We start from the raw sequence: 26,862 nt of genomic DNA, 5'->3' as shown, positions 1-26,862 counted from the left end.
ACTGCGCCACCCAGGTGCCCCCAAAAATTTTTTAATTAAAAAGAAAGAAACATCAGACTGACCCAAAGCAAGGGGCATTCTATAAAATAACTGCTTGTAATATTCAAAAGAGCCAGGGCCATGAAAGTCTAGACTGAGAAACTGCCTAGACTGAAAGACACTGCAAAGACATGACAACCAAATACAAAAAGGGATTGTGAACATAATCTTTTGCTATAAAATACATTAGGAGGACCCCTGGACAAACCCGAATACGGCTTGAGGGTGAGATGGCCGCCATGTATCAGTGTTAATTTCCCAATGTTGATGGTTGCATTGTGGTTCCGGATAAAAGAGTGTTCTTGTTTGTAGAAAATACTTATGTCCAGAGGTGATAGGGCATCAGGCTAGAAACTTAATGAGGAAAAGAAGAGTTCTTCTGCTGTACTTCCAACTTTTTTATGTAAGTTTGTGGTTGTTCCAATATTTAAAAAAAAAAAAAAAAAAAAAAAAAAAGATGAGCGACTGTTCCGAGCCGTGTAACCACCTTCAAGGACAGGGTCAAATTTGCAAGTGCTAGCTACACCTAAGGGAACCGTTTCCTTCCCCCAAGAAAACACTCTGAGTATTTTCAGTTGCTGAATATCAAATGTTTATTCCTTAATTTCCTACTACTGCTAAAATCTATTTCATGAGTAGCTCCTCTTAAAACAAGTCTTTATTTCATAGAAATTGTATCATTTGATAATCCACTTCGAAATGTCCAGTGCTGAGGATGAGGATGCTTTAGAGCACAGCATGGAAACCAGGCCAGGTGGACCCCAATGAAGGCTGTACTCCCCATGCCAACCCCCCACCCCCAAATCTGCAAACAACTCAGGGAACAGCTCTGCAGAGCCAACAAGGTTGTCCAAGTCAGCTGGAAAAACACCACCAAACTTGATTCAAATTACAAATGCAGTACTGTACTGTACGTATCCATCATTACGCACGCTTACAAGAATATAAGTATGCGTAATGACATATCTGGTCTCACTTTTAAAGTAACCTAGACACAGGCACCTACCAGTTTTAAAACTACTGAATAGCCCAACTTTACCTAAGGTTAAAAATGTTGTTGCACATACATTGGCCGCTTCAGAAGCATTGGGCATGCAAACAGGAAGCAGAGAAAATATTCCAGCTAAGACCAATCACATATTATATGTATTTAAGAATCTTTCCAGCCAAATTGCATTCAAAGGAAGACTATCTAGAAGGGCCAGGGCCAGTTTCTAGGAGAAGGAATCCTGCTGATGTTCCCTGGCACATCTATGCCTCCTCCAAGACCCTGGAGGTACAAATGTAGGCAGATTCACCATGGACCCCAGGGTGACGTCAGCTTCTGGGGGCAAGAGCAGCTGGTTGTCCTTGGCTCACAGGAGTCTCTCGAGCCTTGCAATTTCACCCAGGTCTGGACGTCTGCTCCAGGCTGATGGGGCCATTTCAACCTGTCAAGCCAGGAGGTCATCTGGGTTATAGTCTGTCAGTGACCTCTAGGAACTACAGCTTTCCACTAAATGGATCATTGTCTCTACCCCCCTGGACAATGTTGAGCAGTGAAAGACGGTTTTGTGGGTTTGTTTGTTTGTTTGTTTGCAATTTTAAGATGACCTATAGAAACAGCCTCGCTTGGAATTAATAGCACCATGAAAACATAGATAATGATAGAAAACAGACTCATACAATAAAGTCACTTCTGATTCTAGGCAATGTTTTCTACCACTAATGTGGTAGAAACAAGTCAACAAAGTAAATCATTTTAACTGAATTTGGGAAAATAAGAGGTCTTTCTGGAACAAAAATATTCTTGTAGGGAAAATATAGGCAAATTATATTCATTGGGCTACAATTAAATACATATAATATGTGTTTTATTGAGCAGCAGAGGGGGAAAATGTAGATAAAGCTCCCTACTCAAGAATGTCTGTCGGAGCACCTGGGTGGCTCAGTCAGTTAAGTGCCGACTTTGGCTCAGGTCATGATCTCACGGTCTGTGAGTTCCAGCCCTGTGTAGGGCTCTGTGCTGACAACACAGAGCTTAGCGCCTGCTTCAGATTCTGTGTCTCCCTCTCTCTCTGCCCCTCCATGCTCATGCTCTTTTTCTCTCAAGAGTGAATAAACATTACAAAAAATTGTTTTTTAACAGAATGCCTGTCAAGTAGTCATGTAGAGTATTTTAAAAAGGAAAACTGAAGGCAGAAGAAGGCATCTAAACTCTTGGGAATAGAGGACTGGGGTTCAGATGTTGGAAAAGAGTACTGTGTACTAACCTATTATAATAGTACAATTACATGTTGATACCTCAGAAATAAAATAGCTATAATTTTGAAGCACCTTCCCCTACTGTGTGGCTAAAAAGGAATGCTCAGCCCTAGAGGAAGAAGAGGTAGTCTATAGGTGAAGTGCAGAGAGATACTGGCCGTTGGCGGCCCATTTGCTTTGCAGATTCGGTACCCACGGCATCTTTTAAAAATATCTGGAGATGTGTTTGTTCTCCTGGCTGGTGCATTGCTAGAAGCAGATATGAAGATAGGAATTCCATCCCAGTGAGGTCTATTTGTTGAGCACACACAAGCTGGGCTTTCTGTAAAACTAGTTGCAAGAGGGTGTTTTTGATAACCCAACAGTACCGAAGCAGTCTTTTAAAACCCCTGTTGACCGATAGTCACTAGTCCAGATTGAACAGAACACCAGCAGAAGATGCATGTACTCAAATCAAGTCTGACTCTCTGTGGTCCAGGGGACGTGGGAATCTTGCGCTTCAAGTCAGAGGGGACCTGGCCCACGTGGTTCATGCCTGGGTGCCACAAAGTTCCAAATTATGAGTCACACCTATAACAAAATGTAGCACAACATTTTTAAAGGCACTCTGTTCCAATTCCCTTCAACAAGTTTGTCCCTTTCATCTGACTCTTGTACACACACATGCACACACACAGACACACACACCATCCAAACTCTGTGCTTCAAGACTCAGCACCAGCTCCATATTTGCCGTGAAGTTTTACCCAGCCTCCTCTTAACTCCTGTAATAAACATGACCTGAACTCTCGACTTCACAACTGAGGACTTTTGACACTATCGTATGATTCTGCCCTCTATGTAAACACATCAGCTCTCCCAATGACATTACAGACTGAAGACCAGGACTTGCTTGAGTCTCCCCTCTCTCTACCCAACACAGATCACGTGGCCTGGTACTACTTACATAATCATGCAATAAATACTTGGCAGAGGTGCTGAGACATGCTCTGCTTGAACTTGTGTATGCATATTGCTTTCAGAATACAGAGGAGAGACCCACCTACCTTCAAGAAGCTTACACTATGGCCGTTTTCAGTGATTACAGTTTGTAGGTGGGATGTGAAATAGCCCGACTCTGATCCCAGCCACAGCTGGGGTAGACACTTCTGTACATGCTGTCCATTCTAGCACAAGAGTCCCACCATGCATTACTCTGCTTTCTGTCTCAGGAATTTCTCTGTAGACTTGGGAGCCAAGCATAGAGCATGGCTCCAGGATGGATGAGGGAAAGTTTGTGGACCCTATAGGACTCCAACCCAGTGGGGATGGGATCCACTGGATAAATACCCCACTTGCCGTCCTTCAGAAGAACAATTCTTGGAGACACCTGTACACTCCTCAGAGGTTCTGTGGCCTCCAGCTGAGATCTCAGTAATGCAATCTCCATTTGCTTTTCCTTCTTGCCTGTCTTACTCTCCCTGCTCCCTCACCCGTTTTCCCTGGGGTCACCTTCTAAATAAACTACTTCTACCCAAGTCTCTGTCTCGGGGTCTGCTTTTTCAGGGATCCAAACTAAAACAGACACGTTATAACAAGCACAGGGATTAAAAGAAAAGATTTTTTTAATAGGCAAGCAATGAAATGCATGCTTTTTGTTAGTGACAAAGCCATGGTGGGAAATCTCTAGGGAACCAAAAGAGTCCCTGAACATCCTGGGCATCAAGTTCTCTCATCCAAAAAATGAGGAGATAGACTAAAGGAGCATTTAGATCCCTTCTCATGCTTTAATTCCATGATTACAGGTGCTGTTTGCATCCTTTTTACACAAGTCCTTTACCACTGAATGGTGGCAGAACTTCGGGGCCTTCTGTCTCATCACATATGTCCTCTCGTCGCAACCTCAAAGGCATAAGACTTACAAATTTTGCACAAGGGATGCTTCAAACTTTCTAGATGCTCCTCAGCTTGATGAACCTCAAACTGACAGTGTTCGCTCTGAATGGGAAAAGTCAAAGGTCGCACCTAACTGGCCTTGTGCAGCCATCCGGGCCCTCTCGCCCTCCACCTTCTTTTCACCAGAATAGCAAGAGCCTCACCAGCTCCTCCTCCTTCCCCTGGTAGCACCAGCCCAGATCTCTCTTCCAAATCTCCGTCCAAAACCCTTCATATACCCCTGCATCTCCCACAGCTCCTTACTCAGCAATTTGTACCTCACTGATCTCCAACAACTGCTTATCAGGTGAATTAGAGAACTTTTTACCAAGGAAGACTTAGAATCATGCTAGCTTTTGAAATACCAATTAGAAAACTGCGGTGATACAATAGTGGTTTTATGGATCCTTTGCTTGTTTATTTTTTAATAGTGGTTTACAAATACATTGTTTGCCTGCAGTGTACTGCAGAAAAGGATAAACTTGAAGTGAAAAATTCAAATTTCCACAGAAAAGACTAAAATGAGGCCAGAGAGACATTTGGCCTTCCTTTAAAATAAGAAATTAAGGGCACTTGGGTGACTCAGTCAGTTGAGCATCTGACTCTTGGATTTCAGCTCAGGTCATGATCTCATAGTTCTATGGGATGGAGCCCCACGTCAGGCTCTGAGCTGACAGTGCAGAGCCTGCTTGGGATTCTCTCTGCCCCTCCCCTATTTGTGCTCATACACATGCTCACTTGCTCTCTCTCTCTCTCTCTGTCAAAATAAATAAACTTTAAAAATAAATAAAATAAAAAAATTAAAATTCCAAGCATAATGTGAAGAACACTCTGCTCTACCCAAACCCCCCGATGGAGCCATACCTGTGAGTCCAGGTTTCTTGGCTGTGTTCACTGCTGCCATAAACATGTATTCACTGTTAGGGTCATGCCCACTGGATCGATACTTCTGAAAGAGAAGTCAGAAACATGGTTTGTCAGCTGCTCTTCCTCATCTCCATCCCTGGTCTTTTTTCACTGTTTTCTGTTCTTGGTTGAAGTGATATGCGACAAAAGTGTTAGCATGTGGTGTAGGCTCCTGACTTCCAGCTAAGTAGGAGACCAATATGAAAAGGGCTTTAAATAAAAAGACCCTTCTGCTGAATTTCCTCCCTCATTTTTGTTTTTATTGTTCCCTTCTTTTGTAGATTTAGATAGCGAGCCCTATCTCACTCTATTCTTTATCTTTCTTTTTGAATTCCATTCTGGCACAGATACACCCATGGTCTGGCCACTGATACCTGTGTAAAATGCAGAATGGTGTAAGTTCTCTCATTGAGAACCTGGAAATAACACCCCCCAGCACAGAGAGATTGTTTTGTCATTGTTGAATTCTCTGCCTAGTTTTTCTATGGTCTTCTTCAAAAACAGTCCTAACAACTTAGCCATGGAAAGAAGTTGGCCATTTACTTCTCAGCTAAGACTGACACCTTATAAGACTTTCTCACTGATTGTTTCACTGACAAGTTGAGTGAAACGAAACTGTTTCATCTTTGTCCTGACTCTGGAAACTTAGAATCAAATTTGCAGCCCATATTTAATGATTCTCAGAAGTCAGAAGCATCTATTTTTATGTTTCAATCTTCGTCCTGACTTTTTATGTTTTCTTGGCCCCAATTCCCTTATCTTTTTTGAATAATAATAATAACAGCTCTTTCCATAAGCCCTCAAATCCTTTTTTAGAATGAAGCAGCTATAGAATAAGCTTCTGTTCCAAGTTAGTAGTTAGTAGACCTATCTTATGGAAAAGAAAATGTCTGTTAATCAAATCACTCTGGCAAGAACAGTAGGTGCTTTGAGTAAATAACTACTGATATTCTTCAGGAAAGCAGAGGCGAGAAAAATAGAGACATTGCTCACCTTTTTTGTAAGCCAACAAAGAAATACGCATCCAAAAATGTAGACTACAACAAAAGCTGAACACCCTATGGGTAACCAGAACTTCAGCTGGCAGCAAATCTGTGATTCTGGATTGGAAAGGAGACATGTTAAGGAAAAACTGTGAGAAACAAATCTCCTTTTTGGGTGCCGAATCACAAGTTCTTTTACCAAATTCAAAAAAGTGATTTAATCAAATGCAGTTTGCCTTCATTACAATCATGGAATCCAACGCACAGTATATAACACCATCTCAGTATTATAGCAAGCATTTAAAAACTAAAACCTGAAAGATTCTATGCACATAAATGATTACAAATGTGGTGACTAGGAAGGACTTTTTCTGTCTATATTTTTGTAGAAGACTAAGTAGGAAAAGTAATGGTATAAAACTATGGCTTTCAATCCCCTCACTTGATTCCACAAAACCAACACTAACCAAAACCTTAAGTTTTACATGACTAGAGCCAATGGCCATTAGGCCACAGATTTGGGTAATTGTCTTAAATTTTTTCCTGATTGGCCTATGCGTTTTAAAGACAACATGACCTATTTTTTTCTTTTCTTTTTTATTTTTTGGAGAGGGAGAAAGAGAGTGGGAGGAGGAGGGGCAGAAGAGGGAGAGAGAGAATCTCTAGAAGGTGGACTATGAGATCATGACCTGAGCCGAAATCAAGAGTCAAACACTTAACCGACTGAGCCATACAGGCGCCCCAACGTAACCTATTTCTAACTCAATAGTCTATGTGATCAAATTGCATATTACTGATTAATACTAATTATTAATACTAATAAATTATCCCTTGCATATTTTTATGATAAATTATTGCCATCAATTGCACCAAAATGAGCTCCACAAACGATACTTATTTGCTTAGGGGCACCTGAGTGGCTCAGTGGGTTAAACATCCAACTCTTGGTTTTGGCTCACTCAGGTCATGATCTCACAGTTCGTGAGTTCGAGCCCCATGTCAGGCTCTGCACTGACAGTGTGGAGCCTCCTTAGGATTCTCTCTTTCTCTCTCTCTCTCTCTCTCAAAATAAAATAAATAAATAAACTTTAAACAATAGTCATTTGCTTAGTTGTTTTCATTAGTGAGAAAAGCTGTTAAATGGGAACGTACTCTTAAGTCTGAAAGATGAAAACCGTGTCTTACCATAAATATTCAAATATTCTCTGCTAATATTCTTCTTCTGAAAAGGAGGAGGATCAAAAATTGACAGTTCGCAGGTGTAATAGCTGGCATGAGAACTGTCCAAATTATACAGGAAAAAGGAGACACTGTCATTGAATAACTGAGTTTGACAGAATTTCAGATTCTTAATGGACACCGTGTTACCACTTTCTTTTGTCTTAGTGAGATCGCAGAGTACTTCTGTCCCTTTTAGCAACTTCATTTTAAATTGCAAGGCAATCTCACTGAATTTGCATGAAATTTGTATGCCTCCATCGTGAAAGGTAAACATCTCGGACTTGGCAGAATCATTGATTTCTCCTGGATAAAAGGGAAGAAAACAAAGCAAAAGTGACGTTTTATGAAGATGTTACTCTATTAGTTGTATTTGAGCACAAAATTTATCTCTTCGCTTCATAAAGTCACCTCTATTGCACCAAAATGAAAGAATTTCACAACCAAAAGAACAGGACAACAAATAAAACTCTGCCCTCGAAAATAACCTGACCAGAAATTTGCTTGTTACATATGAACATATAATATGTAATATATTAAAAAATATATTTACACAGGGCAGGCACCATATTATCTGATTATGCTTTCATATTGGAGACAGATGATAAACAAATATGTAGTAAAACATCTGAATTAATGCTAAGAAGGGAGTACTGTTCAAATAAAGGTGGGGGGTTGAGTTCCAATTTTGCTTATAGAATCAAATAATGCCCTTTTGATTTTTAAAATTGAAATTGAAGGAGGATTAGCACTTTGTCAAACAAAGGAAGATTTGGGATGAAATTTGGGGAATGATGTAACTTACAAAAAAACTTTAAAAAGTGAAAAATAGCTTAACCGAAAAAATGAACAATTATATATAAATATATATTTACACTATACCCTCTGGTCAGAGAGTAAAACAACAGATGAATCATTTTCAAATGATAGGAATGTGTCTTCTCTGAACCTGATCCATTGAGAATTGAGTCAAGGTCTGATGACAATGGTAAGGCACCAGATTTTTGTCAATTTCTTTTTCTTTTTTTTTTTCCAATACATTTTAAGCTTTCTAGGAAGCCAAGGGTATTTTTGAAAGCTACACAGAGGTCACACAAGGAAGGAGCCAAGATGGTTTTAGTCTGGTTGCAGATTCTGAGTTACTGGGTTATAAGTAACTGTTCTCTTCTGTTCCTTTTTCCTTTTTTTTTTATACAAAAGTTTCTCACTGAAATTGGGAAAATTATTAGCATGAAAGATTTTTGCTTAAGTTTTGAAATCTGTATTTATTCTTAAAGAGAATATAGCAAGTAAAAAAAGAATGTTGAAGGAAAAAAAGTTGGTCCAGCCCTATTGTGAAATAGACATACTATCTGTGTATATTTCCCCTCTATCTTCCAGATATACACTTGTTTTATAGACATATTTCTTTGTGTTCTGCTATTGTCACTTAATGATATATCATAAAAGTTCCATTTCTTACATAGTTGTCACAGTCATCCTTTTTAATGACTGTATGTATATTAGGACATAATGTTAATATATAATTTGTTAAAGCATTCCAATGTTGAATATTAGGGTGATTTTTAGCGCTTTGCTTTTATGACCTAGTCAAACTGTTTAAACGTGTTATGGCGCTATGTATTGCCATGTTGCTTTCTGAACGAACTTTAATTTATGATATGACTAAACATGATGCAGGTGGATTCACCTGTCACAACTCTGCTTGCACTAATTGTCCTAATTTTAAGATTTAGCACAGTTACTTATTTTTCTTAATATCTACAGGCTTTAATTTAGATCTCTTTAATTTAGATTCCATATTACAAGGGGATAGATTTTCAACCTGGAGACTTGACTGTGACAATATGCCTAAGTGTTCTAGTGTTTTGGTTATGACCACCCAGATTCCAACAAATTCCCACACCCAAACAACCAAAATTGCTGAACAAAAGGTCTAAAAAATATTATTAAAAGGCTTAAGAAGGTTTAGCAAAGAGAAGAAATTGGTGGGTTAAATCTGAAGAACGAGAACTCAGAGAGATGAGCAGAGTCTAGAAGTTGCTCTTACGCTGAGTGTTTGCTGTCCTCCCAGGTTCAAATTTTTGTTTTCGTGCCTCAACTCCCAGAGTCTTCAAAGTGAGAAACCTAGAAGGCCATCCTCTCCTCAGTAAGTTGGGATCTCAAACGGTTCCCTTCTTGGACTCCGGTTAAACCAGAAGGAAACCAGCTCAAATCACTTCAATGGTCCAGAAAACCTAAATCCTTGAATTTTGTTCAGGGTCATTTTGGATCATTATTACCCTTAGGCTACTGAGAGTAAAAATGCAACCATTCTAGGAAGAAAGATTTACATCGTAGGCCTCAAATCCTATCCACAAATAATATTTAAAAACAATGACAAGCACACCAAAAAAATTAATCAGACGTGCAAGGAAACAAAACAAACAATGGACTACAGAAACAAAGCCCCCTTCAAGTCCTATATTTGAATTGTCAGATCCCAAAACAAACAACGGGGCTTACTGCATTTAAGGCAGTAAAAGACAAACTTCTAATAACCTCTGCAAAGCAAAGGAAACTAAAAGAAACAAACAAAAAACCTAATTTGAAAAAGAATCAAATAAAACTGGCAAAATCCATACTATGATTAAAAATTCCATGGATATTTTCAAAGCATATTAGAGCTAAAGAGAGAATTGATGAACTAAAAAATTAGGTTAGAAAAATTATTTGAAGTGCAGTCATCATCCAGATTCAAGAATCCCAACAAATCCCTAGCAGATTTTTTTTTAAATGTGCACATCTAGATACATCGTAATGGAAATTCTAAAAGCAGCCATAGAAAAGAGACACTTTACCTTCAGAGAAGGAACTATTAGACTGGCAGGTGATGTCTCAACATCAACAATAAAAAACAATGTGAAATAGTAAAGGTATGTATAATGAGAAACTTTGGTAAGTGAAGTATGCATGTTGTGATTTCTTGCCTAATGACTAAGAAAATAGAAACAGGGGGCCAGGGTGGCTCAGTCAGTTAAGTGTCCAACTTCTGCTCATGTCATAATCTCCTGGTTCGTGAGTTCAAGCCCCATGTAGGGCTCTGTGCTGACAACTCAGAGCCTGGAGCCTGCTTCGGATTCTGTGTCTCCCTCTCTCTCTGCCCCTCCCCTGCTCATGCTCTGTTTCCATCTCTGTCTCTCTCTCTCAAAAATAAACAAACACTTAGAAAATTTTAAATAGAAAATATAACCTAAATGGATATCACAAAGTTCAGTCTAATGGTTTTACATAAAGGGAAGGAAATGTTGGATCAGGAAGCAAAACCCAGGGGGTAGAAAGGCTTCTGTGTGCCGACAGTGTTTTATTTCTTGAGATGTGATGATTATGCAGGCAAGGTAGTATGCTTTATAATTATTTATTGTGCACTGATGTTCAGTCTTCTGTATAGATGTCTTGTTCTAGAACAAAAATTTGTAACTATACAGAAGGAAAATAATGCTTGTCTTCATTTTAAAAATAGAGGAAACAATGTAAGCAAAAGGCAAAAGGAAATAACTGATAGCATGGATATATATGCAGTCTACATTAGATTAAAATGAAAGATATTTTCTTGGGGACTTATTTATGTGAAAATAAATTATGCTGCATGACTATTGTTCTGATGTTTAGGACTCTGTATTCTCCTGCAGAGAATAAAATCAGTGGGCTGGTTCTCAGTTTCTTTAGAAATGTCCAGGGCACCTGCGGGGGAAGGGGGAGGGGGTGGCTCAGTTATTTAAGCATCCAACTTTGGCTCAGATCATGATCTCATGGTTTGCAAGTTTGAGCCCCATGTCGGGTTCTGTGCTGACAGCTCGGAGCCTGGGACCTACTTTGGATTCTGTGTCTCCCTCTCTCTGCCCCTCACCTGCTCATTCATTCTCTCTCTCTCTCTCTCTCCCTCCCTCCCTCCCTCCCCTCTCCCTTCTCCCCTCTCCCCTCTCCCTCTTTCTCTCAAAACTAAATATTTAAAAAATTTAAAAAAAATGTCCAGAGCAAATTTTCCCAGGACTTTAGAATGGCAGCAAGTAAACCACAGAGATCTTGGGGCCAAAGTGTCTGTGGCCACCATGTAAACACATAGACATAGATGCCCTATCTTGTATTTCTGAAGATGTTTTGTCATAAGCTTCTCTTCTCTGCCCCATGCCCACACTATGACCCACAACCCAACACAAGATGAAAGGTAATGATCAGCAGTGCAGAGTAGTGGAAGATGCAATGCAGTGATTCCCAAGGAAATGAGAGGAAAATTCTGGCCTTGCCATAGCAAGTCTGTGACTCTGGTACCCCTCTGATTTTGGTCTCTTCATCTGTGAAATAAGGAAGTACCAAAACATCTTCAAGTTCTTTCCAACACTTACTCACTAGGGATCCAGGATCAAAACCTATCCAAAGAAGATTGCAAGATAAGCTATTACTTTGTTGTTGTTCCAATAGTCTTCTCTGTTCCAGAATCTTACTCGGATATTCCAGGGGGGTCAGGAGAAATAAATTGAATGAGACTATCTTCCTTGCCTGTGAAAGTGTTTAGGTAGGGCTAAGAAGACTGCCTAAGTTTTTCTTGAGTGATAATGCCAAGGATGTGTGCCATTGACATCAGAGGAGTAGCTGGGGATTCCAAAGTGTCATTTCTTCTGGGCACTCTGACTTGTTCACTTTATCATATTTAATCTAGGTGGGCTTTTTATTATTAAAGATAGTGATAAGAAGCCTGACTTATGTTTCTACATAACCAATGCTTAAGCTTTTCATCTGGAAAACCATTTGACAACTCTAAGTCTGCAATTTGAATGTTTTCAATTAAAAGAAGCAGGTATGACATTTAATCAAGTGCTTCATAATTACTTTGGCACTTGTAGAACAGATATGCTTCAGTACCTGATTAAAAATGCTCCTTAGCCTTTGGAGACATGTGAAAAAACACTATCAAAAGGAGATCATTCCTATAACCATGGCTAAAGTATTTAGCGGGTAGGCAGATAATTTAAGGAAAATCAGAATGTATTGGTTTCTTATAACTGCAGAAACAACTAGAATCTTTTCTTCACCCTTCCTGGATCTTCTCATCTCCAGATCTAATATTCAACTGGGAGTGCTGGTGTCATAACACCAATTTTTATAGCCAGTGTTCATTTTGGTTGAGTGTCAGATCTGTTTGATCAGTTCCTCTGCTGTACCAGAAGTTAAAAATTGTGAGAGTTCCCCTCACCAATCTTTCTTCCTTTATCTCAGCTTACTTTTTTTTTTACATACCACTTCTTATAAAATCATCTTCCAAAATCTCCCTTCCCACAGTCTTTGATAAGCTCCTCACCTTCCTCCCTAACATATCATCTCCATCTAAGTTCTCACAGACACTGTCTGTCTGTGTTTCAGACTCCCCAAAACACCTTCTCCTTCACATTTGTGTTTCTTGTAACATGGTTCAACCCCCACTCAGCATCATAAACAATTAGACCTGGTAAACTTAGAAATTATACAAGTCCAATTCTTTCTGAAGACGCAGACAGGTTAGATTATCTGTCCACAGGGAATACAACTTCTTGGGTGCAGAAAAGATTCTGGGTTTAATCTACGGTTGAAGTGCCACTAGCAACAACCAAGGGGCGGGTAATGGAAGCAGGCAACCACATGAAGCGAGACAGTGATCACTACAGACTGAGCTTACAGGATCATGTTAAAGTCTGTCTACGGGAAGAAGGCCTAACTTCCTGTACTTCTGTTTTATGTCTGGTTGAGTCTATCCACTGCTCCTGCATCTAAACTTCAACTGGGCCAAACCATATCATCTCTCTTTAGGACTGCAAGAGTCTCCTAACTTGCTGCTCTCACTTCTGCCCTTTTACCATCTATTCTCTTCAGGGAAGCCAGAATGATCTTCTAACATTCACAGATTGTGTCATTGCCCTGCTTATGAAATATAAATCAAACTTAGAATTAAATTCAACTCCTCAGCCTAGTTTCCATGACCTGCATGACCTACGTAGCTCTCCAACACCATTTTATATCAGTCACTCACTACGCTGCAGTCACACTGCTCTTCTTTCTATTCCTCAAATATAAGAAGCTGGTCCCCTGGGCTTCGAATTTGTTGGTTTTTCATCTAGAATGTTCTCTCTAGTCTTCACATAACTACTACTTCTTTAGCGACCAATGACCACTCAATCCAAAGTACACCCCCAAGTCATTTCTGTCCTATTACTGAGAGAAAATATTTCTCATTGCCTGAAATAATCTGGTTTATTTATTTACTTATTTATTGTCTGGCTACCCCACTGTTACATCAGGTTTACCCCACTATTTAAAATCAGGTACCTTGTTGATCTCCTTCACCAATCCATCCCAACTATCTACAATAGCATCTGTAGTATGTAGTAAGTCATAATAAATATTTATTAGACACAGAGATGAACTAATGAATATGTAGATTTCGGTGATGTTATAAATCTGGGGCGATGAATAGAATATACAATGTAAGAACCAAAAGGGCTCTCAGAAATGATCCAGTTAAGCCTTTCATTTTATATTTACATTTATCAAGCTAGACTTGGGGCAGAAAAGTGAGTATCTTGCTCAGGATTCCATAGCTCATTGCTGGAACATGATCTCATGATTAGCTATGCCATGTTGTCTTTCTTCTAGAAGCAAGTACATGCAAATGTATAATCAAGCATGAAGGGTATCTCCTGAAATGGAATGTCAGATTCCAAAGAAAATTCTCTCTGAGCTCTAAAGAAACAGATTCTTTCTCTTTAAATATCTACTAGGTTCATAAAGACTTGTTTAGATGACTGATGATTCTCTACAGAGGAGAGGACAAGTTTAAACCTGGTTGGTTGATTATTTAGATCCTCCAGAGTGCACAGTCTTTAAAATTGCCCAATGTATGGCCAAGACAGGGGCCCCTGGACCAATGATTCTTCTAATACACTCAGATGTTTCATAACTACAGCATGTTAGTGACTTAGGATAAAACACCATGCTATATCTTTCAGCACTTAATACATTATTTAAAACACAATAGAAATATGTCCTCTTGACTCCGAGTAATGGGTCTTAAAATCTAAATATTAAGTATTAGTTTTTGTTTTGTACCATATCTGTTTACTTGTTAGTACTCCTGGATTATAAGTACTCTGGAGAACAGGTATTGTGTCTTCTTAATCACATAGACTACCATGTCTAAAGGGTACAACCTTCCCAATAGAGGTTCAAACCTGTTAACTGCTGCTAACTATGATTGTTATAACTTTACTCTTGACATCAGTGGACTAATGTTTCCAAGAGTAAAATCACGGTCCTTACATTAGGTGATTTCTTTAGGTTTTCAAGTTATTTAAGGGATAAGAACATTGGTATCCCCTGGGCGTGGGAACTGTGGAGGTTGTTAAAAAAAACAAATCAGAAGAAAAGATCATTCTCCTGAGAATTGCATTGTGGCTCAGAGTTTATTTGTACGTGTTTTTTTTTTTTAAATATCTAAACCATTGCATTTCTATAGTATAAGATGGCCTTACTGGAACCCATCCTGCCAGGACTCCTTGTAAGCAGTTGTATTATCCCCTGTTGAAATCTTTTGGCAAAAACACTTTAGAAAACCCACACAACTGCAGGGGGTGTGAGACAAAACAGTAATTTTATTTCATTCTCCTTAACTCAGACTTCTAACCACAAACCTCCACAAAGGTCTCAGAGCGATAGAAAGATAAGATCTCCTGAGTATGCAATTATTGATAGTGCTTATTAAACATGTTTTCTGTAATCAAACAATAAACTTTAGCTTAGCACGGCACATGAGTGTGACATAAGAGGTGAAGTCCTAAAAACTGCAATGTTTATTTAGGGTTTGTTACATTTTATCTTTTACTAAGAAATGTTGGCATTTAAAAAAATGTGCATTTACCACTTTTTTTCACCTTTAATTAAAGTATTGTCATTTTTTACGAGTCTACTGGCTAAAACTTTCAGAATCCTGATTACATATTTTTATACACGCATCATTTCTATACTTACATTACTATTCAAAGGCATCCATACTCCAAAGAAGTGATTGAAGTGAGTAGGGAGGGTAAACAAAATAAACCCAATCTGATCTAACTTCCTAACAAAGACAAAAGATGTGAAGAAGTGAGGAGAAAATCAAAAAGCCAAAAGAGCGCGTGCGCGTGTGTGTGGTGCGTGTGTGTGTGTGTGTGCATGTGCGCGCGCACACACACACCACACACACACACATATGTGTATTGTTTTTACTCTCCAAGGAAATTTGTTGGGGGGATAAAATAACCCTCGGTCCTCTAAAGTGTGTATCCTATTACAGAATAAGAAAAATATGGAAAAATGATTTTCTTCTAGTAAAAACTTTCTTCATAAAAACAGAAGAATATCAAATATGCTATAAATCTTTGTCGCAATATTCATGAAGTAACAGTTAAGTTGCAAACAAGTTACTTTCCTAGTTAATTCACTGTCAGTGATTTAAAATTGCCCCACCAGGGAAATTACATGAGATTAAATTACAAGTCTCTTACACAGAAGGGGAGGGAGAAAGAATTTTATTGGCACCCAAGAATATCCACATTACTTCCCATCCCTCCTTTGGGCACATAGACAAGGCATTGGCTGGGTGAGCTTGTTACACTGAAGGCTCCGGCTCTCCTCTCTACTCTAGTAACACTCACCTTTCTCTCAGCCACCCCTTCCCTTGGCTCCAGTCCTTTATCACCAGTTTCCTTTCAACATCTCTATCTGGTTTCCTCTGATAGATCAAGAATAACATTTCCAACCTGAACTCAATATTCACTCCCAAACCCAAACCTTGTCATTTAAGGGAGTCACTAGTCTGACCCCCTTCCTCATACCTCCCTCTCTCTGGTTCTCCTGATCCAATTGGCCACTAAGTCCCGTTGACTTTAGCTCAAGGATATCTCTTGAATTCAGTTGCTTTTCTCTATTTCTGTTGCCAATCCAAGGCATTTTTGTGTCTTCCCTCCTCTGTGGAAGCTTCCTGACTGGCCTCAGCAGCAGTCTCTCCGTTTCCAAACCCATCCTCCATGCTGCTTCCAAAATTGTGTTCCTAAAAAGCATTTCACTCCCCAGCCTGAAGTCTCTATGATATTGTTACTTATGAGGTAAAAAATCAATTTTCTTAGCATGACACCAGCTCTTTTCACAATCTGTGGACCATATATGGTCCACCTATACTAAATTTTTGGCCATTCTTCTCACATCCTTAAACTATTCCCATAAACTAGAATATCCCGGTACTTCTTTGTCTTCTTAGAAACCCCCATGCATTCTTTAAGAACCATTTTAAATTGGTCCCTGAGACCCCAGACAAAGACACCTATCTCTATGCTCTCAATAATCCTTTGTTTACACCAACGTATTTACAATGCATATCATCTTAGATCATAATTATTTTGTCTGTCTTCCTCATTTAACCATGAGCTTCACAAGGATAAGAACTGTAGTATGGTCACCTAAACCATCCAAGGAGCTAGAACATTTTATAAGCTCAATAAAATTAATGAATGCATAGAAAAACATGGAGGCTGAGCATGTTTGGCAAATGTCCTGCAATGGACTGAGGAGAAGAACGAGAAAAGCAGAGCAAGAGATTCTGTTTACTGGAGAATACTTGTTTCCCAGTCCAAAGACAAAGACTCAAACTGAATGCTACCTGGCCAATTCTCTGAAGCCTAAGAGGTCTGGGAGTTAAATAAATATTTCAGCTTTCAAAAGTTTCCAAATAATAATACAACAAGAATTTATAAGCATTGAGAGTTTCTTGAATACTGTTAAATGCATTACATGCAATACATAATTTGATGTTCATAACAGTCTTTTATGTTGGATTTTCTATTTTAAGGAAACTTTCGTATTTTGAGGAAACAGAGGCTTGAATCACTGGCCCAAAGTTATTGAGCCAGTATGTGGTGGAACCATAATATGAACCTAGACAATCTGAGACCAGAGCCCGCATTCTTTTTTTTTTTTTTTTAATTTTTTTTCTAACGTTTATTTATTTTTGAGACAGAGACAGAGCATGAACGGGGGAGGGTCAGAGAGAGGGAGACACAGAATCCGAAACAGGCAGAGCCCGCATTCTTAAGGAGCCTCTTAGTCCAGTAATCTAGTCCAACCCCCTAATGCTACAGAACCTGAAGCCCAGAAGCTAAAGAGACTTGCTGAAAAAAAAAAAAAAAAAAAAAAGAAAGAAACAAAAAAAGAAGCTTTTAACATTAAACTTGATTGGGAAGTTATGTTTGGATATTTCTTTTCCTTCCAGATGTATTGGGTATATTATCATCCCAAGTACTTTAAGTACTATTTACATTGATGCCACATATGTATTCTGTGATTTAAAAAGTTATCATATACCAAAAATACATAAAATAATTTCTTAGATATAAAATTACTTTGTGCTGAGCACATTTCTTTAGATATGCTCATTCAACAACCACGTGTTAAGCTATGAGCTACCCTGTGTATTTGAATCTGCAACAAAGTCTAGCTCTTTGCTCTGACAAACTTCTTTTATTCTGTAACTTCTCTGCCTGTAGACATGTAAAAACATGGATTCACACATACAAACTTTCGTTATCATTCAACAGGTACAAACAGGAAATAATGGGAGATTTTTGTTTTAGACATAGTACAACATAGACACAACTTTTCTTGTGAGTGAACTAGAGGATTTGTTTGTTGTTGTTTTCCATGAATGGGCATTTTGGTGATGAGTCCTAGGAAAATATAAACGTTGGCTGTAAAAGGTTTGATTTCTCAAATTCAAAACAGCTATATTAAAATGATCTCTAATTGCTTGTTGACAGTGCCATGCCTATGTCAACACAGCTCCGACAAACAAAAGCTACTATCAGAACTAGTGGTTGACAGAACCAAAATTCGTGAGTCTGTCACTGTCCCTAGAGTCAACTCGATTTTTCTTAGCGTTGTCTCACGCAAAGTAGAAACAGGCATCAATACGTTATACGTGACCCAGAGGAGGACCATATCCCCAACATCTGACTCTCTTTAAACTTGGAAATCTTGGTCTGTTTTGATCAACCTTACAGGCTAAAGCAATGAAAAAAATCATGTTTTGACTAACAGTTTTCATTTGTGTTGTATACTTTCTAAATACTTAAGTTCTACTTTCCAAAATATAGTTTTGAATTTTTAAAAATTTTTTAATGTTCAGATTTTGAGAGAGAGAACAGGGGAGAACAGATTTTGAGAGAGAGGGAGACAAAGAAGCAGGCTCCAGGCTCAGAGGGCTCTGAACTGGCAACACAGAGCCCAATGTGGGGCTTGAACTCACGAACTGCAAGATCATGACCTGAGCCAAAGTCAGATGCTTAACCGCCTGAGCCACCCAGGTGCCCCTAGTTTTGAATTTTCATAAAAAGTCTTCAAATGCCAAAGGTCCTATTTTACTTAGGATGACCAAAAAGTGCCATTTGAAGGACTCAATTTATTAGAATAGCAATAGCACAGACGAGCCTTTAATGAGTAAATGTGGCCCTTTCCTTGGGTATTAAAAGGCTACAGATGATTTTTATTTACAAAGTTTAATAAATCCTTTTGCATAGAAATTTCCTATCCTTAAGCTAGGAAGGTAGCATAAGTTGTGGGTTTTGCTCAGTTTACAACTGCGAATATTGAGGCCATTTTTTTTTAAGTCAAACAAGTTTATACACCTTATAGTGAGCAAAACCAAAATGAGAATCAGGCCCTATCTACACACCTACATTCTGTTTCTACCAAGAAATGGGAATATGCTGTTAGCAATTTAAAAACTATGCTATTCCACTTCATCTGAGGGGGTTGCCAATAACAATGAGAAATTAGGAAAGCCACTGTGTTCACTATGGCTGAAAAAACACGGCACTCAAGATCGTACATGAGAATAATAGATATTCCTAGAAAGAAGAGAAAAAGACAAAGAAAAAGATATGATTAAACTATGGGGAGAAAAATAGCCCTGAAAATTAAAAAAAAAAACAAAAAAAAACAAAACAAAACCCTCAAGTCTACAGATTGAAAAGGCTCACTCAGTCCCAAGCGCTATTAATGAAAATACTCAGAGCTAGGCATGCCCTGGCAGAATTCCTGAATTCCAATATTGAAATAAATAGCATACAAGATCCTAGAGATTTTTTTAAAGTTACTTACAAATGAGCGAGAATCAGAGTAGCATGGAACTGTTCACCTGTAACCCTAGAAGCCAGCGGACAGTGGATGGGGATCCACAGAGAATTCAGAGAAAAGACTTCAGTCCAGGAATCCTATTCCCAGAAAAGATATTGGTCACCCATCAGAGTTAAAGAAAGACTTCTTTACCCGTGCTGGAATTCACAGAGTCGAGGTATCTGCAGAAAATGGTAGAAGTCTTCTAATCACTGTATCAAAACAGAGATCACAAGACAGGAGCAGATGGCAAGAGGGGTGCTGGCCCTGAAAATAGGTGAAGGAAGTGTGAAGAAGAGATCCTTAAAACAGACAAGAAATACTGTAAGAGGAAACCTGGCAATGATCTGCAATTATTATTTCAAAGTCCAAGATTGGGGCGGGGTTGTGCTAACTGGGCAGCGTGAGAGTGGGACGGGAAGAACCTTCAGGAGTTGTCAGATCAATGGGGAGTGTGGAGTCAGCACATCAGGCAAGGCCATTGTCATTATTTTAATCCAATAATAGGCACTCAAGATGCTCTAAACATAATGACTACTCAGTTAAGAACTGTAGTGAACCTTCCAAATTACAGAAGCAAAGAAGGAAGTTAAAAGAAACTTAGTTAAAAGGATACAACAGCAAAGGAAAAGAAATAGAAATAAACACGACGATGAAGGGATAAAATCAAGTGTATCAGATTTTCAGGCTCATCACACTGACTGGGAATGGCCTGAATTCATCAATGGGGAAAAAAGTCAACAATCTGGGTTTTTAACACTCCAACATGACTACTTGAGGGGGTTGTGGGAGGGGCTGAAGGTCAGCTCAGATCAGCAGGCTTCTCTCTAATCTCAGCGGGGAGCCCGTCTGCAGGCAGCAAAGGGCTGTTTTTCCTGAGGTGATGGAATTCAGGGGTCACAGATTGGATGCCTTGGAATCAACAGCAAGGCTCAACTTGCACCTGAGGGTTATCCTCCCAGCCACTTCCCAGAACACATCGTGAGACATGCACATTTATTAGGCACCATCTCCCATCCATCATTCCCACACAGGTACAGCATCCACGCTGCTTTCAGAGTGGTCTTTCTGAAATCAGAATTCATAAGGTCACCCACATGGTTCTCACTGCCCATAAGGTGTAGAAAGAGGGTCTTCCAAACCCAGGTAGAGGTTCACGTTTTTTCCAGACCCTTTTACAACAAGGAGCTTCCTATTACTCCAGAGTCACAAGATGATGACTTTGTTAAATTTTACACTGAGATCAATGGTTAAGACTAGAAATCACTGGGGCACCTGGGTGGTTCCGTCGGTGGAGCGTCCAACTTTGGCCCAGGTCATGATCTTGCGGTTCATGGGTTCGAGCCCCACGTCAGGCTCTGTGCTGACAGCTTGGAGCCTGGAGTCTGTTTGGAATTCTGTGTCGTCTTCTCTTTCTGCCCCTCCCTGGCTCGTACTCTGTCTCTCTCTCTGTCTCTTTCTCTCTCTCTCAAAAATAAATATTAAAAAAATATTTTTTTAAAGACTAGAAATCACCAAGGTTTCCAACCTATTAACTCATCAACCAAATGCAAACCTGAGAATTTCTCTCCTTTTAAAATTTGTTATAGCTCTTGCTACTTCAACACAATGAGGAAAGAATGTGAAATCTGGAGTCAGTTATATTTTGTGTTGTAATCTTGGTTCTGCCACTAATTACTATGTAACAAATCACTCAGCCTTTCCTGGTCTGAGATTCTTCAAACATCACGTGAAGATAAGAATACTCCCCCTTTTTGTGGGATGAGAGAGCCTACTTAGTTGGGAGGATTAAAAATATGCCAAAAGAAAAGACCTGCGAGTGCTTGGCATACTTCTTTTAGGCTCTTAAGAACCATTCGGTGCTAGATATATGCAGCGTGATGGTATTTTGAACATGGAGACTGTTAGCAACTTAGAATCTCCATTTAGTCATTCACGCCTGTTTTGCCGCCTGTCAAACCAAAAAATGGCTTGTCACATGGCATAGTGTTCTGTGTGGTAAGAGTGAATTCTGGTATTATTCCACTAGAGCTTAAGATGAACATCGTTCTAGAAGCACAATTTCTTTACCAGCTTAGTCTAACAACTCGATTCATCCTTCCATAGAAATAACACGATTATTAATTCAAGTATCAGACTGATAATAAGCACATTATCAACAACTCTAAGTGCCCAAGTGGGTTTAACATACTGGGGTTCGTTTGGGCAGTACAACCCTTTCAACGACTTGAGCCAATGTTCTTGGAAAAAATCCAAAATTCTTTAAATGGCCCATATAGTCTCAATGGTCTGCTCTCTCCTCTCCTTTCCAGCATCATCTTCTACCTTCCCAAGCCCCTCTCCTTCAGGCACATCTACCTTATTCCAGTTTCCTGACCTTAATTCATTTCCTCTTGCTACAGCTCCTTTGCACTTCTTCTTTTCCTGGTATGGAACCTTCTTCCTCACTCTCCTACGATCCTCCCCATTTATTCTTATCCTTCCAATCTTAATTCAAGTGCCACGTCCACAGAAAAGACTTGAATATCGCTTCCAAACCCCACCTCCGTATCTACTCAGTCTAGAGAGGATTCTTTGTGACATCCTCTGAATTCTGGCTATAGTGATCACTGATTCATGGGATTACTGGATTAACGTCTCAGTCATTCAGTTAGCGTCATGAGAGCAGGGGCTGATGAGGGTTTGCTCATCATTGTTCACACAGCAGCTTGCACAGTACCTCCTGCCTGGCAAGTGCTTGATGCTGCATGAATGAATAGATGAGTGGATGAATGAATGGATAAATATCCATTCCAAAGCTATTCATTTGTTGTTCAATAAAAGATTTCACTGGGTTGTGGAAAAGGCCTTAACAACAAGCAAGTAGTCCCAAGCTGGCTTCGGAACTTGTAAGCAGACTTTGATTGTTCACTCCTCAGTCCTCGTTACTTAAGAGCATTTGGGCCACCTTGAACTACCACAGGATGAAACATTTGACCAATCCGTTTTTGCTTTTTAGTTTTTTGGAGAGAAAAGTAAAATCTATTTCTTTGTACAACTGCAAAATTTATGTCTAGCTAGATAAGATTATACCTACTAAATTTCTGCTTTCACTTTCAGTGTTAATAGAACTTTCCAACTTAATGTCATTTCACTTTGCTTTTGCCAACCTCAAGAACATGGATCAGAGTGAAGGATAAAAGTATTACAAAAATGTACCAAGCTAAAAGCAGCAGAAACCCGTTTATTAATTTAGTTGTGGGTAGCATTATTTAAATCGTTCAAACAGTCTGACATACGCCATCTAAGAGAGAGAATTGAGGACTTCAGAATGGTCGCTTGTTTTTCCTTAATGTCTCCAGAGGCTAGGGAGTCTTTACATCATCCACTACTCCTTGGCCTTTTCGAGGGACCCTGACGCTTAGCGTCAAATAAAACCTCTGTGGCAGCCTGTGGCATATCTGACACAAGATCACCCAGATAAGATGAAAATCAAAATCCTTTTTTTTTTCAAATCCCTTCCATTTTATTTCCTCCTTCAAAAAGAATTCCCAGTCCAAATGCCAAGACTATTTTATTTTCATTCAGTTGACACAAGTCATTTTGCCTTTCATCTTTCTCTGCGAACAGTAAGCCACTCTTCGACTTGATCCACTCACAGGTAACTCCAAGCAGGTAATTTAAAATTTTAATGGTCGGATGAAACCTGTTTCTTCATCTTAAAACACAATATCAAAGGAAGTGGTACAAGCTCCATGCTCTCAGCAGCTGCACCGCCACAGACACCCTGAGCCCAAGTGCTTGGGGCTCTTCTGTAATTGTTGCTGCTTTCAAAACAAAAACAACACAACACAACACAAAAACACAGAAAACAAACAGAAACCCCTTCTATTTGGCGCCTGACTTTTCCTACCTTTGGTTTCTCTTCATGTTCATTTGAATCATAACTTAATGAGAAATATTAAATGGGCCACTTACCTGTTAGGACTTCAACTTGAAAGCAGAAGAGAAGGAAATAGCAGAGGTCTAACTTCATGTTTGCCAGAAACAGATACAATCCTCCCCGGTGTTCAAAGCTGACAGTGAATTCATGTTCTCAACTGTTTTCTATTTGCTGGAAAGGAAGTGGGTTTTGTGAGGGTTTATGTAGTGTCACACTTACCACCAAGGCAAGGAGGTGTCTCTCTCGATTGATGTCAATGGCTATTTGAGAGGCATTGCTGCTTATGGGGTTCAGCTTAATCCATGGATTGCTGATAATTTTGAGAACAGACTTTCCCCTCATCCTGGCTCCAATAAAACCAGAGACAGAGACCATGCTTATTCTCAGAACCACCCTACTCCACTGATCAATAGTTATTAGGCGGGGCGCTGGGTGGCTCGGTCGGTTAAGCGTCCCACTTCGGTTCAGGTCGTGATCTCGCGGTCCGTGAGTTCGAGCCCCGCGTCGGGCTCTGTGCTGACACCTCAGAGCCTGGAGCCTGTTTCAGATTCTGTGTCTCCCTCTCTCTCTGCCCCTCCCCTGTTCGTGCTCTGTCTCTCCCTGTCTCAAAAATAAACGTTAAAAAAAATAAAAAAAAATAGTTATTAGGGATAACAGGATGTGAAAATAGCCACATGATAAATAGCCTATTTTTTGACACCTTTGTCTTGTGTTATTTGCTCCAGAGATAGAAAGCCTTTGAAACACAACAAACAATAAAGGAAATTATTACAGAAATTGAAATAGAAGATATATCTGGAAGAGGAGCGACAGAAGGGTCTGACAACTACTTATATCACATTCACTGTAGATTGTAATTCCCCAAATGATGGATCACATGTTAATCCAACTTAAACCCTGCTCTGCATATTACAGCAGTCTGTAGAAACCAGAAATTCTGTATCGATAGCCCCAAATGAAAGCAAGAAAGTTGAAAAGCCCACCCGTAGTCTCTCCATCCCTGTGGGGAGATAGAACAGACAATAACAACAACAATAATAATTATTGTATAAATAAGATTTTTATGTATGTAAGTTTATATGGAATACTCCTCTTAACACAAAACATGTACAAAACTAAATGTAAAATAATACAGATGTAATATGTATAAAACATAGAATATAGCTAACATTACATTAATCTGGATTATTTATGTATGTGTGTTTATATTATGTGTTTTTAATGTTTGTTTATTTGGAGAGAGAGAGAAAGCACAAGCAGGGGGAAGGGGCAGAGGGAGAAAGAGAGTATCCCAACAGTGCAGAGCCTGATGCAGGGCTTGATTTCATGAACCATGAGATCAAGACCTGAGCTGAAATCAAGAGTTAGGTGCTTAACTAACTGAGCCACCCAGGCGCCCCTATATTATGTTTTATACGTGTATTAGTTCATTTAATCCTCCTAATCCTTCTGTGAGATGGGGACTACTAATCTGCCATTTTACAGATGAGAAAAACTGAGGCACAGAGTTATAAAGTACCAGCACAAGTCAGATAGGAAGTGGCAGTGCTAGGAGGAGAGTCTGGCTCCAGAGTCCTCACTCTTGACCAGTGCAAGTAGAGCCATCCAGGCCACAGCCTGCTGAACCATCCAGAAGTCTGAACCAGCTTCCAAGATGCTGGATCCAGGCTGGGTTTCTGGGGAGTAATGGGGCAGGATCCACTCTCAGCCTGCAGAGGTGACAGCCAGGTGAGAGGCTCAAGTCAGTAGGTCAGGGCAACCAAGATTTCAGTCCGATGTCCAGGCTTTGAAGCAGAACCCAGGTTTGGTGCTACAGAGGAGCAACTAGGGATACCCGGCCAGACCCAAGGGATTCCAAGGGTAAGGTACGAGGCTGATCCTACAGTGACACACCTAAATCTCTGATTTCCCGAGAGACTTTTTTCTAGGGCTCCTCAGCTTCAGTAGTGGGCGTGAAAGAAGCTATCTGAGGTGTTGAGCCAGCCTGAGCGGGAAACACTGGGCAACTGGGAACCTGTTACCCTGATTTCCTTCCTTTCCCTTCCACGTGCTCCCTGACGCATCAAGTGGAAATGCCTCCAGACCCGCCGTCATTGTACTGGAGTCCTGTTCCAGCAAAGAGGAGGCAGTGGAGAATAATTGACTTTTTTTTTTTTTTTAATTTTTTTTTCAACGTTTATTTATTTTTGGGACAGAGAGAGACAGAGCATGAACGGGGGAGGGGCAGAGAGAGAGGGAGACACAGAATCGGAAACAGGCTCCAGGCTCCGAGCCATCAGCCCAGAGCCCGACGCGGGGCTCGAACTCACGGACCGCGAGATCGTGACCTGGCTGAAGTCGGACGCTTAACCGACTGCGCCACCCAGGCGCCCCAATAATTGACTTTTTCTAACCTTGTTGTGGCCTAGCTCTGGAACTGAGTTTGGAAAGCTCTTGCTTCATCTGATGAAAGCTATCGCAAATTCTAGCACTCAGCTGCAGTTCCGCAGAGGGAAGCAGGGCAGAAATCTAATAATGAACCTTAACTGAGTACCTACCCATGTGCCAGACATTGCACTTCACATGAGTGATCTCATTCAGTGCTCACAGCCTCTTTGTGACATAGATCTCATTATTATTCCCATTTCTCAGATGAGGAAACTGAGGGTTAGAGAGTACGTAAGTAGTGCAGGCTCACACAGCCAGTAAGTAATGGAGTCCAATCAAACCCAGCCAACGAAACTGAATCCCACACTCTTAATTACCACACCCTAATCACATGCCCGTCTTCGTTTATCTGCCCATAAATCACTGATAACATGATTTGGGGGCCTCATATTTTGGCGGGAGTAGGGTGCTTAGGTCCTAGATGAAGTTCGAAAATATTTTAACGCAAAAGAGATTTCCTAAAAAAAAAAAAAAATCAGGTGCAATGTTTCTATAGCTCAAGGGGAGAAAAGTTAACACACGTCATGGTGTGGCTCAGCTCATTTCAACTGGATATGCACACTTTTATTCTAAATCTGCTTTTTCCCAACCAACACAATCTCTGTTTGTAAGACACTTGGAGGTAACTGACGTTAAAGGTGAGCAGGCCTTGCCTCGATGTAAATGTGCCTTATGTCAGAGACCCGCTGTGAGAGATCCCGTCCGTGCTGCCTCTTCTCAAAAATCTCAGTTAAGAATACAATTACCTGTGGTTTTAAATATACAGAACTACTTTTCATGTGCCTGGAAATAAACTGGGCAAAAATTTCCCTTCACCCCACAGGAAGCACTTTTTGTTTGCTTTTTTTTTTTTTTTTCATTTTTTATTCCATGACTTAAGACGGTTTTGATTTGTGTGTGCAGATGCCAGCAGTGAGGGTGGGGAGTGGAAAGTCTGTTGCATTAAAAGTGGAATGTTTATTATTACTCGACTTGTGGGCACCAGGGTTGGTAATG

The 26,862-nt window shown here is 39.9% G+C and overlaps 1 protein-coding gene across 2 annotated transcripts; it reads right to left on the bottom strand.

Annotated features, from left to right (window-relative positions):
• Window positions 1-614: 614 nt before the first annotated feature.
• ICOS (inducible T cell costimulator) lies at window positions 615-23,844 on the bottom strand. 2 transcript variants are annotated; one of them, XM_045034363.1, is made up of 5 exons: window positions 23,475-23,844; window positions 7,272-7,610; window positions 6,097-6,203; window positions 5,062-5,146; window positions 615-2,818 (listed from the first exon to the last, which is right to left on the bottom strand). In XM_045034363.1, exons 1-5 carry the CDS (start codon window positions 23,530-23,532, stop codon window positions 2,664-2,666), a joined length of 744 nt encoding a protein of 247 aa, XP_044890298.1. In that variant the 5' UTR covers window positions 23,533-23,844; the 3' UTR covers window positions 615-2,663. The 2 variants fall into 2 exon arrangements, with proteins under 2 accessions (XP_044890298.1, XP_006935547.3); XM_006935485.4 differs by having other exon boundaries at window positions 2,676-2,853; window positions 23,475-23,837.
• Between the last annotated feature and the right edge of the window lie 3,018 nt (window positions 23,845-26,862).

The sequence above is a fragment of the Felis catus genome, chromosome C1 (assembly GCF_018350175.1).
Source record: "Felis catus isolate Fca126 chromosome C1, F.catus_Fca126_mat1.0, whole genome shotgun sequence".
Classification (NCBI taxonomy): domain Eukaryota; kingdom Metazoa; phylum Chordata; class Mammalia; order Carnivora; family Felidae; genus Felis; species Felis catus.
This window is presented reverse-complemented; position numbering and strand designations above follow the sequence as displayed.